The sequence below is a fragment of the Exophiala dermatitidis genome (genome assembly GCF_000230625.1).
Source record: "Exophiala dermatitidis NIH/UT8656 unplaced genomic scaffold supercont1.8, whole genome shotgun sequence".
NCBI lineage: Eukaryota > Fungi > Ascomycota > Eurotiomycetes > Chaetothyriales > Herpotrichiellaceae > Exophiala > Exophiala dermatitidis.
The window spans coordinates 971,112-986,489 of record NW_008751653.1 but is presented as its reverse complement, the minus strand read 5'-3'; the positions used below and the strand labels follow the sequence as shown (position 1 = coordinate 986,489).

The following is a 15,378-nucleotide window of genomic DNA, read 5'->3' as shown; positions in this document are numbered from 1 at the left end:
TCCTGCCGGTGATTGGGCCAGATATACAAATGGCACTAGTCCCGATCAGTCGGCAACCAGCCTGTCACGTGATTTTGACTACCCTGCAGAGGAGGGTTCGACCTGGAGAACATGTTGTTCGAAGGTGCTTTTGTCACAGATAGAAAGCGATTATGAGCTACTTGATATATATTTAATTGCTTATTTCGAGGGATTTATGTCGACAGCAGCTTTTTTGGTACAAGTTGAAGGGCAGCTTTTGATGAGGGTGAGACTTGGCGCCAAGGCCAATTTCAGTTGCAAGCTAGGTGGCAAGTGGCAGTGAGTCAAGGTGTGCTTGAAGTGCAAGCTCAAGTCTGGCGCCCATCCAACTGCGTCCTGCGCTCCAACCTCCCGCGTCCGTGTCCGCAGCCCCAAAAGTGCAAATTCTGCCGCGCTTTTTCGAGACTCATTTCAGAGCCTCACACCCACGTCTCTCAACACCATCTTCCTCTCCATCATCGCCTCCTCCAATCATCACTTGTATCGTCTGCTCCTTTGGGAAGTCTCGAATACTTCGCTCGAAGCATTGCAAGCAACACTTGTATGAACAGGCGCACGCTTACTACGGGGCAATCCCTAGCCTGTTCGCCGGCTGGCTCATAGCCACAACCGTCACCTCGCTCGCTTCACCATTTCTTACAGCGAAAAAAGCTGAATCACGTGGTGGAATATGCACTCGAAACCACCTGCTTAGTCAAATTCACTCGCATAAGGTATATTAAGAACTTGGTCTATCGCCTTTAATCAGCCTCCATCATGCCTCCCAAGGCGCCTCCACCAAAGCCTCGTGCTGGCCAACACCGAAAACCCGCCTTTCGTGGCCGCATCGAAGGGCTGGGCAGCCCGGCGCCACCATCACTACGAGGGACCACGCCGACATTTATGCGTGCTTCGACGCCGGTCATGCCCAGGAAGGTCGGTCCAAAGACGCATAGGTGTACCAATCCGAATTGTCCCGACCCGAAAATTGTTGATAGCGGTTCAGGCGGCCTGATTTGTGAGACCTGCGGTGCTGTGGCCCAGGAAGAATCCGGCCTCGTCTCCGAACAAGGCTTTGGTGAGACAGACTCTGGTCGTATCACCGCCTTGGGTGTCCATGTCGGAGAGTCTCAAACTCATCAACGGACCTACGCCGCTGGAGGCGCGTTGGGCAATGCTGGTCGCGAACCCACCGTCAACCGTGATCGATCAGAAGCGCACGCGCGGACCGTGATGCTGTCGTATCAATCTCTGCTCGGTGTCCGACTGGCCGAGGTCGAAGCAGGGATGCAGATTTTCAAGCTGGCTTGGGGAAATTCCTTTGTACAAGGCAGAACCATCGATAGCGTCGCCGTGGTCTGTCTTTACCTGGCCTGTCGACGCAAACACGAACAGATCCGAAACGAGCGCCGGCCAATGTATAGTCTGATGTTGATTGATTTCGCAGAAAAGCTGAACATAGACGTCTTCGCTTTGGGGAAGATGTACTCCGACCTGGTCCGCAGATTATACCTTCAGCCTGACGGAAGCGTTCAGGCCGACGTGAGCGCTGATCTATTGGCCATGGGTCCCGAGGTTTTGGTCAATAGGTTTGTTGACGAGCTCGAGTTCGACCGAGAGCACCGTGACAAAATCAAGATGGACGCAATCAGGATTGTCCAACGCATGAAGCGAGACTGGATGTCGACGGGTCGACGGCCCTCCGGAGTATGCGGCGCAGCAGTTATTCTAGCAGCTCGAATGAACAATTATCGCCGTACCACCAGAGAAGTGGTTCTGACTGCCAAAGTTACCGAAATCACCATCAACAAGCGTCTAGCAGAGTTTCAAGACACGGCCAGCAGTAAACTGTCAATTAAACAATTTCGAGATAATCAGATTCTTGACTCTTTGACGCCAGCAGATCCACCTTCGTTTACGCGAGGACAAACCCCCCAGCAAAAGAAGAAAAGAGGTAGGCCAAGGAAGCGACCTTTGGGGGAGACTGCCGCAGAGATTGAAGGAGATGGCGCGACGCCTGAGCCAGCAGGTCAATTTCCAGCCAAACGTGTACGGATCGATGCAGATGGTTACAAAATCCCTGAGCTCCCGGTTAGACGAGAGCAGACCGGCACTAACAACTCAGAGGAAAGCGGAGAACCTCAGGACGACCAGACGACGGGACAGAGGCGACAACGTTGGAAAGCACCTCCCGCATCTGATGCAGAACTTGCGATTGAAAACGAAATTGAAAGTGAAGTCATTGAAGCACTTCGAGAAAACGCGGAGCTCGACCCAACCCTGCCAGTACCTGAGTCGACTACAGTGTCCACCACACAACAAGAACGCCCAAGTACATCTTCTACCGCTGCACAGCCAATACCGTCGGAAGACGACTCTATCGCCGATATTATTCCCCTCATTCCTTCTGGCAAGGACAAAACTCCTGGACCAGCCGTCAACACCAGAGACGGCAACATGGGTCATGTCTCGCTATCGCCCACCATCCGGCCGGATGAGTTTGATTCGGACGAAGATGTCTCGACCTGTTTACTGACCGACGAGGAGTCTCGCATCAAGGAGCGTGTCTGGGTCAGCATGAATGCGGATTGGTTACGACAGGACCACGCGAAGCGCATCAGACGTGAGCTTAAAGAGGCCGAAATGCGCGCGCAGGGATTGGACCCGGAAAAGGAAGCATTGAGACAAGCCCAAGCCAGGGGCAGGAGGAAGGACGGTACAAAACGACCAGGCCGTAGAGGAGATGTCAGCTACCTGAAGGAGCGCGACGAAGCCGGCGGCGAAGGTGGAGACGCCGGGGCTGAGGCCGCTGGAGCGGACGGTGAACGAAGTGCGGCGGAGTCGGTACGCAAAATGTTCAAGACTCGCGGGGTGTACTCCAGGCGGGTGAACTATGATGTTCTGGACTCGATTTACGGCCTGGGCAATGGTGGTGATAGTCCGTCCGAGGGCAGCCGCAGCCGCAGTCAGAGCGTGGTGAGCATGGACCAGGGAGCGCGAGAAGGCAGTGTTGCCAGCACGGTGGCATCCAACTTTGACGACAGTAATGAAATGGCCAAGGGCATCTTCCGTGGCAAAAAGGGGCGTGATGGGCGGTCTCGGAGTCGGCTCTCTTCTGTCGCGCCGGAGAAGAAACGCAAGGATGCGGCTGCTGCGAGTTCAACTCCGGCTCCTGAAAGATCCGTGTCTAGAAGTAGAAGTCCGAGTATGGCTTTGGTGGAGGAGCCGATGCAACAAGCACAAGAGCATCTGAAGAGATCGGAGTCGTCTGAACAGTTACAACCACAGCAACAACTGCCAACTCCTCGGCCCACGCAGACTCAGTCGCAGGGTATTCCTACCATCTCTTCGTCGGGTACAGCAACAGAAACGGCAACAGCTTCTACGTCTGCATCCATACCGCCTGTCGCGCCACCAGTTATTGCAACGTCGTCAACGTCTCATCCCGCCATTAGAAGCCCACCATCGACCAACGAAATTGAAACTGGCGAGGAAGAAATCATTGGTCCCTTGCCTGGCGCAACCGCTGCAGCGGGCCAAGAAGAAGTCGTCGAAGAAGACGATGACGATATCGACTACTCTCGTCTGCGCGGGTTTGCCGGGGAAGAAGAAGAAGACTACGATGACGACGACGACGATGACGACGATGAAGATGAAGATGGAGATGTCGATGCTGCTTTCGAAGGCCGATATGCTAGCCGTGGATGGTGAACGTCTTGACGCTCACACTCACAAACAATCACACACTTACGCCATCACACACTCCTAGACGCTCTATTACTGTACGGCTCACATACCGTCCCGGTACTCGCCCTCTCATACATACACATACCGCGACACACAGCATACTACAAATCCACACTTCTTGCAAACTTACCAGACTCCTGCAGGCCTAAGGTATCTAGGGATTTACGTCACATCACGCATTGAGGCTAGAACGGAAATGGGACCAAACGGGGCAGCATTGGGAACGTTTAGATCGGATCTTCAGGAGATTGGGGACAGGATACAGTGCCATGCGATACCCAGCATTTTTCTTTTTGCTTCTTGTCATGATTATTATTGCAGGGGACTAAACGGAAGGAAAGGGATTACTGCGACTGCAAACTTTTAGCGTTGGCGAAATGGACATGTCGTTCAAGTTGGTACTACGACTGTAGTAATGGCAATTGAATTGGACTGAATTGCAATGCAGTGATTTCCAAGTTTGAAACTTGAACGTCCCTTGAATGTTCTTGTGGAGCGTAATGGCTTCGGACCAAGACCACTCCAGTACTAGGGTAGGTACTTGTCGTAGCATATAGTTCGAACGAACGGGGTTTCATTTGACAGCGAATCGAAAGTTCACCTGAGCAACCCTTGACATGATGGTTTGAAGAGTACCTGGTGCTGATGTTGTCTCGGCTCCGAGTCTCAGCCTGACGTTGACTGAAGTGCCGATCAGGCTGAATGTGTCGCTGTAAAATTGGACGATACTACCTACAACGTTGTAGGTACTTGTGCTGCACCGTAACCGGTAGCATATCTAGGTACTACGTCACTGTTTACCCCCTCCACAGCCGCCACAACTGCAATGCCCAACATCATGGGCTTGGACTGGCAGTTTGCCAACCAAGATCTTATCCTCCAAGGCGCATGAGACTTGACCGCCCAAACCTTGAAGGACACCAATTTTTCTGCTCCTACTAGTACTTGAACCGTCTTATTTATTATTCCTCTCTCGCGTTCGTGAAGTTCTCGGTTGACCAATTCCTAGTGACTTGCAGTGGATGGGATCCATAGCACCTGCACGGTCCACCTATAGATCAGTTACCGGAATACCTATTCTGTTCTCATTGCCGATCCAATTTGTAGCACAGACTTGATCTTACGCCTTGAGCCACCTCAGAGGCCCCTACCCCTCAGATCCAGTCCACTTACACGGCGGTCATCAGCCTAAGGCTCCCTCGCCATGGCGATGGAATATATCAACTACATCAAGGCAAAGGCGCATATAGCCACCTCACGCAAGTCGGAGACTCCCGTGCTGTCGGAAGAAGATGAACAATTCCTCGATCGCATCGTATCTCAGGAGAACCCTCCGCCCCTCCCGGCGCGGACTTACCTCGATGCACCGACACAAGCCAAGGATGCCCAAGTGGCACTCATGGATGGCGCTCAGAACATTCCACTACCATCAACACCACCAGACGAAGCCTTTCTGGCCGAGCCTGATCGGATGCCCAATGACCAAGGCAACAACGTGAACCCAGAAAAAACAGAGACAGGGGCCAAGTCTGGCAGATCACGACCCACTTGGAGCTGGCTGAGACGCGACAGTCGAGATGCGAAGCAGCAGGGCCGCGAAGCCACGGCTGCTGGGTTGGACGACATAGCGCAGAAGTTAAGAAAAGCAGAACTTGAAGACAGCAACGACGACGAGTTAGCCCGAGAAATCAAGCGGGAAGAAGAAGACATGACGATCGTGCTTGAACGACTCAATCTTGCAGCTGTCAACAACCGAGTCTTCTCCATCAGCGACGAGACCCAAGAGCTTCTGCAGAAGTTTAATCTGGTTTTCAAAGACCTGGTTCGCGGCGTGCCCACTGCATACGACGACCTCGAATCTCTCTTGACCAATGGCGACCGACAACTCCAAAAGACGTTCAACTCTTTGCCTGGCTTTCTTCAGAAACTGATTGAGAAGTTGCCAGAGAGCATGACCAAGGGCTTCGCTCCTGAAATCATGGCTGCCGCGGCCGAGCGAGCCCAAAAGAGTGGTGTCAACATGGACAGAGCTGGCAAGGCAGCAGCTGCTGCGTCCAAGATGGCGGGAATGAAGACGCCCTCGTTGAAGGAATTGGCGGCGAAGCCAGCAGCCATCACGGGCATGTTGAGGTCGATTATCAACTTCTTGCGAGCCCGTTTCCCGGCTTTTATGGGAGCAAACGTTTTATGGTCGCTCGCTCTTTTCGGTGAGTTGCGGTAGTTTCTTTCTGCATACTCCCAGTGACTCACTCACCCTTTGGCCAACCTATGACTGATATTTTATTGACTCACCATTACGAACCTATGACTGATTCTTTTTCTGTCCAGTTCTGCTGTTTGTGTTTTGGTACTGTCACAAGCGTGGCAGAGAAGTGAGACTCGAGAAGGAGCGTCAGCTCACCGAAGAGGAAGTGGGCAAGCTCGAAACGGAATACAAAGTCCACCATCAACATCCTGATAGCGTGCCCACAACTACGGCATCAAAGGGTGCGTCGATGGATGAGGTCAAGGCGGGCATGGAAGAGGCTGAGGCTCTCAAGAGGGAGGCCGCAGCAGCGGAGAAGCCGGTGGACCCAGACACTGTTCCTCCAACGACCGTGCCCTGAGCGACAGGAGTCGATCTCGATCGGATCTTCTAGCTGCGAAATCAGTATTCTTTTAACGAGTGATGAGTGATGCAAACCGACGGCCTTTTGGTGGGAACCTGAAAGCGAGCCACGAGGAACGAGCGCCGGAGTGTGGGGTTCTTTCTTCTGCGTCCGGAGTCCTGATGCCAGTATCAATGTACAACTGTATTATTGTTCTCACAGGAGCAGCGCAGCTTCGCCTTTACTTGCCTACCGTACTGTAGCAGGCTTGAGTTTCAAGTTTGATGACGAGAGCAGATGGTATTCGTGCGTCAACAGAGTCGCGGTCCCTTCTGGTGCATTATAATTCCCATTGCGTGTTGTTGCAACCAGCCTCGAGGTACCGCACCCGGTGCCTGGTAGGCAGATAGCCGAGAGAGGTGCAGTGACTGAGCAGGCCACTGCTAGTATCGACGCTTGACGTAGCAACAGCGTCGATTATTGACGCTATGGATTTAGCAGCAGGTGGCTAGGCAAGTCACTTCAAGTGTGGCAGCACCCGCACAGCATGGGACTGGAGCGGCAGAGAAAAAAAGATCCGAGTCGAGATGCGCGAGGGGCGCATGCAGCGCAAGTGTCAGAGTCAGTGCAGCGGTTTGAAGTGTTTGAGATTGCCTCAGCTGCCTGTAGCCGCCCTCTGATTGGCGGACCAGCCGGAAAGCACGTGAGGGGTTCCGCCTCAAGGAATTTTTTTTCCCTCGCAAAGACTCGGACTAGCAGCGGCATCAGCATCATGATTGGCATCATAACTGGAACCTCAATGCTCACTGGCATGCAAAAAAGCCAGTGTCTGACGGCGGACTGCAGTTCCTTCCTGACGGTTGTGACGGCGACGCCGAGAAATGAGTCAATGGCCAGCGCAATAATATAATTGATAGAGACTGAAATGCCAGGCTTCATGGTTTTGAAGAGTCACATTGCGTGGTACGGGGAATGGATTGGCTACGAACTTTCTCGAGGAGTCAATCGTATAGCATCAAGTACTAACCTGGTGCCTGGCATCTTCCTGTTTGACCATCCATGTACTATTCCACACCGACGGGGAATCGTGGAGGAGAATGGCGGTGTACAGTCGTACAGCAGTAGTGGACAGCCGTCGACTTCCAGTAGCACTATACGGGTAGTCCTTTGTGGTGGGGAGCCCGTCATTGGAGGCAGACCACTCGCTAACCGTAGTACCAGTAGTAATAATGCTAGCGGTACTAGTCGCCTGCAGAATAGACTGACGATTGCTGGGTCCCGCCTCGCAGAACATGCGGTGCCAGTGCTGCAGCGCCGCAGCCGCAGTCAGAATTGATTTGTATCACGGCCTTTTTCTACCCTCCTCTTCTCCCTCTTTTCTCTTCCTCCTCTACAACAAACCACACCACCAAACCAACCGCAGTCCAATTGCACCAGCCTACCGAAGTTCCAGTATACACGCACACTTATTATCGTTCGAGGATTGTGTTTGCTCATGGCCTTCGCTGCATTCTAGACGGCTCGGGAGACCCCCTCCTCGGGGGGTCTCTCGTGCTTCTCTCTGCAGCCCAAGCAAATCCTCGATTCGATATCTACTCTTTCGAGGCTCTACCGCATAGGAGCTCCTCATTACTGACCTCGGAATTGCTCCTGTATACAAACCAAGCAAGCACCTGTCCGTCCTCGGCGACTGGAGGTGCTGTGGACGACTTTCCCCCCTCTAGGCTGATTATCCGCCCCTCCTCCCAAATCACTCTTTTCATACGACACATCCTACGTCCACCACTCAATCGACTCTTCCAATATAATCTTGTATTGCAACCACAATGTCCCGACTCTACACACGCAACTCTCGGGGGCGACAACCCATGTTAGGGTCTGCCCCGAAATTCTCCAAAACCAAAGAACACCCCAATGATACATATCAATTGCCCAACGGCAAGAACAAAAAGACATATCGTCAACAACGGCCAATCAACAACAGAGCCGCTGCTGCGAAACGTAGAAGAGCCGACAGTACCTCGTCCTCGGAGCTTTCCTCCTTGGAATCGGATACAGCAGACGATGCTTCAGGAGAGGATAGCGACGAAGACTCAGATGATGAGGACGACGACCTGCCAGCAGTCCCCGCCCCGTCTCGTTCTCGATCCTTGAACGGGACGGGGCGCAGTATTCGATCCATGTCCAGGAGTGGGTTCTCGATAGCTGGTAGTACGGACAGCATGTTTGGTGATTTCGGAGCTCTGTATCAGGAGGAGGGTGATGACCCGAATGTCTCTCCGGAAGAGAACAGGAAACGTTTTGAGACTCATATCTTTGCCGAGTCTGACGATGACAATGATGAAGTTTATCAAGCAGTTGACGATATTAGCGATTCGGAAGATGAGTTGGATGTCCGTCGCATTGAGGAACAAGAAATCCTCGCCATGTTGTCGGAAGAAGAAAATACCGACGCGGACTTATTGCTTAACCAGATTGACGGGCTTTCTGCCTATGGTTTCGGCGATGACAGTGATGCCAGCGGCGGCAGCATTTACCGCTTCCCGTCTTCGCAGGGTAGTGACAGCGGGGTTGACGCTGCAACTGAAAGACGTGTTCATTTTGCCATGGACAATGACCGCTCTGTGTTCTTGCGTATGTCAGAGTCGCCAACCATGACCCGTGGGTTGCTTCCTTCGGCGCTTCAGGAGGCTGCGTTGGCCAATTCTCTGGCTGAACGACGTTCTACAGGGCTGGTCGATGATCTTGACGATTGTATGTTGTACTATTTGATTTTGATTTATCTATTACCGGTCACTAACACGTAGCAGCTGATCTTACCGATGATTGTTTGCCTGAAGGAGCCCTCGAAACCACTCCGACTGCCCGACCGGCCCAAAGGGAGCCGTCACCGTCGGTCAGCCCACCGTCGAAGAAATCTCCTCACCGCCGAGGCCCGCCTCGTGGCATCTTCATTGACGAGGGGACCAAGACCTCTGGTATTCTAGATCCCTCGGGCAAGTTCATCCTCATGACAAACCCTCATCTACTCGGGGAAGAGTTCGCTCGTCGTTACGGAACGTCCCAGGCGTCCAGTCCTGAAGCAGGCTTTGCCGAGCTCATTGAAGAGAGCGACGCGGGTGACCCGGAATCTGTCGATCTCATCCGCCTGCCGAGCGCAGATATTATGCTCACCAGTCTCAACTCGGCCATCAGCGATCCTGCCAATCTTGGCCAGGCCATTGGTCCATTGGAGGCGTTCTATCCTTCGAGCACATTTCTGTTTGGAGATTTTGCAATTGATCCTGATGAGCTGGAGGAGAATTTCCGTCCGGTTGACGATACAGGCGAAGCTGTTATCAACCTCACGGATGTGATCAAATTCGATGAGGACACTGACGATAGTGAAGGCCCCACCTCGCCTTTCTTCATGCCACCCAGCCGCGAACTTTCGGGCCTGGGCAACGTGAACAATGAGTTTGCCTATCTCAACAACAACAATGTGACGGCGTTCCGACGCAATGCCGACCCTACGTTCGCCGCCCTCAACAACACCCCGTCATTCCGGGAAATGGAACTCGTCAGTTCGCCGTTTGCAACGCCAACACCTCGACGCAAACGCAAACCGCATGCGTCTCCATATACATCTTCACATTACAAAGGTGTGACTCCTGTGCAGCGGATGCGGGCCCCTAATCATCCCCTTCCTTCGACTCCTGAAGCCTCAACGCCTGCGAAGAGGCGCAGAATCATGACTTGACGAGAAACGACGACATGAAGGGATGTATTTAGTCATGTTCGTTGACAGGCTGTTAACCTTCGGGTTAGGCCTTGTAAGTTTGTTGGACCAACACAGCTGGTGTTGGCACAGATGGAATTTTCTGTTTTCTTTTTTTTCCGCACGTGATCGATTTGGAATTCTTTCTGATACAGGAAAAGAAAAAATGTGGCATTCAGAAAGAAAATACAATGGAGAGTACCAGTGATCTGCAATGGGTGTGATGTGTGTACTTTTTCTACTGGCCCGTGGGAGAAGCGCGGCTCCCAGGATGTGTTGTGGGGTTCGATGATATGCCACGAGTTCATGTAGGACTTGAGGTTGTAGATGACCGATCAATGAAATGATTTAGAACGATTGACACGTTTGGATGAAGTACTAGTAGTAGAAGAAAGATGCTGGTGATACAGTACAGGAAATTCGAGGTGGTGGTGTATGGTTCCTGGGCACAACTTGATTTCCAGGGTTAGGGTTATGGAGATGATGTCAGCCCTGCATTGGCCCAGAATATACGGCCTGCGGTTCTTTACAGACGTAGTCCTGCACTGCACGCTGCAAGATTCAGGTCGCATGAGATCTACTACTAGTACAGGGCGTTGACTGGAATCAGGGAACCATGTCGGTCTTCTACACTGCGTGACCACGTCTATAGACTCGTGGATTTGGTATGCCTCGACGACCCTCGCTGCTCTAATCGGTTTGACGATGAGATCCCTTGCTGCCGCTTAAGGACTTGGACTTTGGCACGCGCAACACATCATTTATTCACTATTCCACATCCCTGCCGCCCACGACCGAGTCGATATCTGCACCCTGTTCGAGATGCTCGCCGCGGTCACCCTTGAATACCACGATTGATCGAACCCGAAATCCTGTGCGTGCAGATGGACGGACAGTAGACCGGCTGGGTCTATATTCCTATACTATAGCCGACTCTTCCGAAGCCAAAGCCGCTTGAAGGGCTGGCCCTTACGAATCCGGAACCCAATCCTCCTGCGACACGATAGAAGAAAGAAGCAGACCGACCATATTTCCCGGAAGGTGGTTGTGGCTTATACCCGGCGTCTCTGGGCTAGGACCAAGACCAAGATCAACAATCAGGATATAGAGAGAGAGAGAGAGACCGACCTTACCACGCATGCCGTGATGGCGTGGTACTCGATCCTCCCGTCGCATTTGACAACGTATGAAACTTGGATCATTCGCGGATTTGTAAGTACTTGTATTTTACCCACACACCAAGCCTGAGCTGTTGAAGTTGTTGCGGTTCTATTTTTCCGGCATGCCATCGCCATTGCCATGCTACAGTATGTCATACACGGTGTTCATGTTCACAGCACAAACTGACATGTGTTGGCTGCTCTGCTGGCGCTCGTATTGTTGGCTGTCTACTGTCTTCTTTCACCTCCCCACTTGTCAAAAGTCATGGATGGTCGCGTGCGCATTAGTATAATACAGAACACAAAACATCGGTGAACAGAGTGCTTACATTGTTGGCGGTCTCCTTTCCAGCTCCTCCTGGCAATCATCAACATCTCCCCATGGATCCTGGCCATTCTCTATGACCTTGTTTATTACCTCGGCCGGATCGTGTGGCATGAGGTTCCTATCTGGGGCGGTCGGGCCCGCGGAGAACACAGACCTCGCGCTCCGAGTTTGAGAGACAGAGACGGCCACAACCGAAGAAGGAGTAAAAGGGGTTTGAGTTTCGCGGATATAATTGGAGCCGGAGGAGGACAGGGGAATACGAGGGGAGAAGGAAGAAGAGGAGGTGGAGATGGTGGTGGTGAGGAGGAGGCGGTTGTCGTTCATGGTGAAAGTGTCGACGCAGCGAACGACGATTTGAGAGATATCGAGTTCCGGCACAGGAAACCAGCAACGGCAAGCTCGAGCGGTGGACGTGGGAGCCAAGTGAGATACGAACGAGACGAAGATGAAGACTAAAATACAAGAGACTGCGGACTTTCGATCGTTGACGACGATGATCATGATGATACCATGATCCATATAATTTAACACGGTTTCTATCCTTCCTCGATCCGGCCCAAAAGCCCGACCCAATGGCCTTTCACAAGTAGGTACGAAGTACCGTATACACTGCTTCCAGACACGGCACGAGATGTCGTTTTATCTTCCATTCCCAGCCATGCGATGGGCGAGTCCTGTCTGAACTATTTATTCCACAACAAACACCTAATCCACGGTGCGGTGCATCCTGAATATCTTGGGATTCTAGCACCCTATCCTCTCTTTTCTACAGCCTGAGATACTAGCACTGTTCAAGTTGGCGCACGCAGTAAGGTGTATTGCTCATTTCTTCTCTTCCAGTTGTTGTTGTTTCGCCTCGAGAAACTCGACATGTGTTATAATCTTGTCAAACTGATACGGCCAATTGACGACATACAAGAACGGCCGCAGGTCATGTCTGTTATCATCGGGATCTGCAACACAACACACACATTAGTAACCGTCAGCCACTGCACCAGCACCAGCTTCCTGTCCTCTCTATGAAAACTGGAAAGGCAAACAAAGTCGAGGTCAACGCAAAGCAAACTTACTATAAGCAGACAAGTGAATCGAGGGCGTGATAATAGTGGCCTTGTGTCTGTTGATCGAGTAAAAGCGGAAAAAGTGCATGACCTTCTCTGCAATCTTGCGCGGCGTCATGCCGGGCCGGTCTTGCCATTGATACAGCAGACGGACGTACGACGACCAGGGGCCAAGCTTTTCGACTCGGCGCAGGATTCCAAACACCGAGAGTTCTTCGTACGACATGCCCATCTCGGTTGGAGATTCGTCGTCTTGCACACCGGCGGAGAGCGGAAGGAGTTCGGCGGTAGGGGTTGCTTCGATGAATTCCTAGGCACGGTCAATTAGCATCTGGCTGTACCGTCTGTGCCGTCGATCTTGTTCAGCCGCTGGTTTGAGTTCACGTACCGTCATGATCGGAAGGTCCCAAGTCTCTCGTGCCCATCTAGTTGTTCGTTAAGTCAGTTCTTTTTCACACTCGGAAGAATTGTCCGGTCCGACAAACCTCTGAAACCGCTTAGCATCGTTCTTGGAAATACTGCCCAAAGGCGCCAGGTCTCCTGACGAGGCGTCATATTTGGTATAATATCCGCGAAGATTTTCGTCCTGAAACAGGGCACTATCAGTATGGACCAAAACCTTAGGAGGACGTATGCGGTCGACACTTACCACGTTACCACTTGTCAGAACAAGCAGAGCAGAGCCGGCCCTAGGAAGCTTTCTTGCCGTCGTAGCCAACTGCGCAAGCGAATATTGGACAACCATCCGATTCCGGGCCTGCACGTTCTGCAACGCAAGGTTCTCAGCGGGCGTACCGCCTTCGACCGAATACCTGGGCGTGAACTGCAAAGCATTTCTGATGATCGACTGATGAGCTTCGACGGCCTCGTCGATGGAGATGTCCAAATGGTAGGCGCCCAGCCTTTCTGCCAATCGCTTCGCTCGGGATCTCGTTTCGTCAGATGAGTTGACTGTCCCCTGGTAGCAGGTTGTGAGTAGAAGATTGACGATCTCCTCTGGTGACTTAGGCACAAGGTCTGGGAGACCAGTGACACGTCGAAGGTCGGCCAGTGTGTTTTCCTCGCCTAGCTCAATGGAGCGAAGCACAAGTCTGGCCATCCCATGGACGAATAGTGCAACGGTGGAGCTGTCCAGACCGCCCGAAAGACTCAAGAAGAACCCGGCAGAGTTTGTCCGAGTAAGATATTGCCAGAGATATACCGAAGTGCTCATCCAAATCTCAGACATAGGATCGAGAATCCGTAGCTCCTTCTCGCGAGATATCTTCAGCGTATCCGAGAGTATCACCTCGTCCACGGGGCGGCATAGTCGAAAGTAGAATTCAACCCGAGGATATTCCGGCTGTGCGGCGCCTTGCACATTCCTCGAGATGCTGCATCGAAAGCTGCGCACTTCTTCAATATCAATCGTTGCCACAATGACTTCAACAGGGGCCAAAGAAAATTGCGACCCCTGCTCCAGAACCTTGCCGTTGATCTATTAAAGTCAGCATGTGGTTGACATATTGAGGCCATCCCATCCTGGCAACCACAGAGGATATGAAACCCGGATCCAAGACCTCAACAGCATTGACAGGTAGACATGTATCTTCAAAGACATACCAAAATCATTGAAGAGCCATCGTACATCATTCGCGCCTCGCCGTCCACCCCCGTGGCATTCGCATAGACATAGATACCACCCAGCTTCCGAGTCGAGTTTGAGATCAGGTCCAGCCGGGTCCGAAGTTTTCGAAGTTCTGCATGGGACGCGGAACTGTTGAGGATGATTTCACAGCCCTAGATACATGTCGAATCCGAATCAGCATCGCCACACTGAGGGCTACCACACCCTGCAGCCGCAGTACTCCCCAGAAAGTCAGGTATGCACTTACATTCAACCCCATATACGTCGAAGGATTCGAAGGTGTAAAGAGCTCCTCACAAGTCTCACAGCCGACGGCAGTATCCAAAGTCGACAAAATGGCATCTCCAATCGGCACCGTATGCTGTCCAGTCACCTTCTCAATGATGGCTTCTAGATAGTACGTCTCGACCTGCATCTTCTTGGGCCAAGCGGTGAAATGCCGGGCTTCACGGTATAGTCCATCATTTGCCAATGCCATTTTCGGCCTGCCGCGCCACCGCCACCAGTCAACATGGTCGTATGGACTAACCAAGGATCCCCGCTGGTTGTCAGCACTTACCGGATAAAAAGAACACGCTTATAAGTGCAGAGCACACGACAGTTATATCGGACATTGCGATGGCGAACACCCATGCCCAAGTCAACCAGCATGTCCTTGCACACGGGGTCCGAGATGATTTCGGCCAGAACTTCCCAGCTGTGAAGGAAAGTGTCCCCTTCTGTTATGCCAGAGCAAAATCGTTAGAGCCGTTCCAAACAAGACTGAATATCCATACCGAGATGGTGATCCAGGCAGCCATAGCCGGGGATTTCAAGCTGTCCACATGATCAGCAGCTTGCCCTGGATCATAACGCATACAAGAAAACCTGCCTCGGGTCCCGTGCGCAGAGTTGCTCCCTTTTGCTTTGCAATTCGGATGGACTCGAGGATTCTGTCACGGTTTCCGGCAAAGTCCAACGGCACACTTGGCAGCGTGGCTGCCGCAACGGTGACGAAAAGCATCGTGCCGGAGATTATATTGCAAACAACTCGATTCTCAGTTCAGAAAAGGCCAAAGCACCAAGTAACAACTGGTCGGGGGATATACATCAGCGCGGAGAGGTGACGGA

General features: G+C 52.3%; 5 protein-coding genes across 5 annotated transcripts; 4 read left to right on the top strand and 1 right to left on the bottom strand.

The window, feature by feature from the left end:
• The first annotated feature begins 333 nt into the window (after positions 1 to 333).
• On the top strand, positions 334 to 4,336 carry HMPREF1120_09096 (transcription initiation factor TFIIB). The gene has a single exon (XM_009163373.1). It carries the CDS (start codon positions 778 to 780, stop codon positions 3,709 to 3,711), a length of 2,934 nt encoding a protein of 977 aa, XP_009161621.1. The 5' UTR covers positions 334 to 777; the 3' UTR covers positions 3,712 to 4,336.
• A 232-nt stretch (positions 4,337 to 4,568) lies between these two features.
• Positions 4,569 to 6,686, top strand: HMPREF1120_09095 (uncharacterized protein). Its single transcript, XM_009163372.1, has 2 exons — positions 4,569 to 5,954; positions 6,076 to 6,686. The coding sequence occupies exons 1-2, from the start codon at positions 4,952 to 4,954 to the stop codon at positions 6,351 to 6,353; spliced, it is 1,281 nt and encodes a 426-aa protein (XP_009161620.1). The 5' UTR covers positions 4,569 to 4,951; the 3' UTR covers positions 6,354 to 6,686.
• Positions 6,687 to 7,648: 962 nt separating this feature from the next.
• HMPREF1120_09094 (uncharacterized protein) lies at positions 7,649 to 10,449 on the top strand. The gene is made up of 2 exons (XM_009163371.1): positions 7,649 to 9,089; positions 9,146 to 10,449. The coding sequence occupies exons 1-2, from the start codon at positions 8,162 to 8,164 to the stop codon at positions 10,072 to 10,074; spliced, it is 1,857 nt and encodes a 618-aa protein (XP_009161619.1). The 5' UTR covers positions 7,649 to 8,161; the 3' UTR covers positions 10,075 to 10,449.
• Positions 10,450 to 10,632: 183 nt separating this feature from the next.
• HMPREF1120_09093 (uncharacterized protein) lies at positions 10,633 to 13,719 on the top strand. The gene is made up of 3 exons (XM_009163370.1): positions 10,633 to 11,304; positions 11,605 to 13,530; positions 13,610 to 13,719. The coding sequence occupies exons 1-2, from the start codon at positions 11,239 to 11,241 to the stop codon at positions 12,034 to 12,036; spliced, it is 498 nt and encodes a 165-aa protein (XP_009161618.1). The 5' UTR covers positions 10,633 to 11,238; the 3' UTR covers positions 12,037 to 13,530; positions 13,610 to 13,719.
• On the bottom strand, positions 12,403 to 15,271 carry HMPREF1120_09092 (NAD+ synthase (glutamine-hydrolyzing); the record flags this gene model as incomplete). Its single annotated transcript, XM_009163369.1, has 10 exons — positions 12,403 to 12,533; positions 12,651 to 12,951; positions 13,030 to 13,066; positions 13,127 to 13,227; positions 13,291 to 14,118; positions 14,244 to 14,420; positions 14,516 to 14,753; positions 14,828 to 14,987; positions 15,045 to 15,084; positions 15,128 to 15,271. 10 exons carry the CDS (start codon positions 15,269 to 15,271, stop codon positions 12,403 to 12,405), a joined length of 2,157 nt encoding a protein of 718 aa, XP_009161617.1.
• Between the last annotated feature and the right edge of the window lie 107 nt (positions 15,272 to 15,378).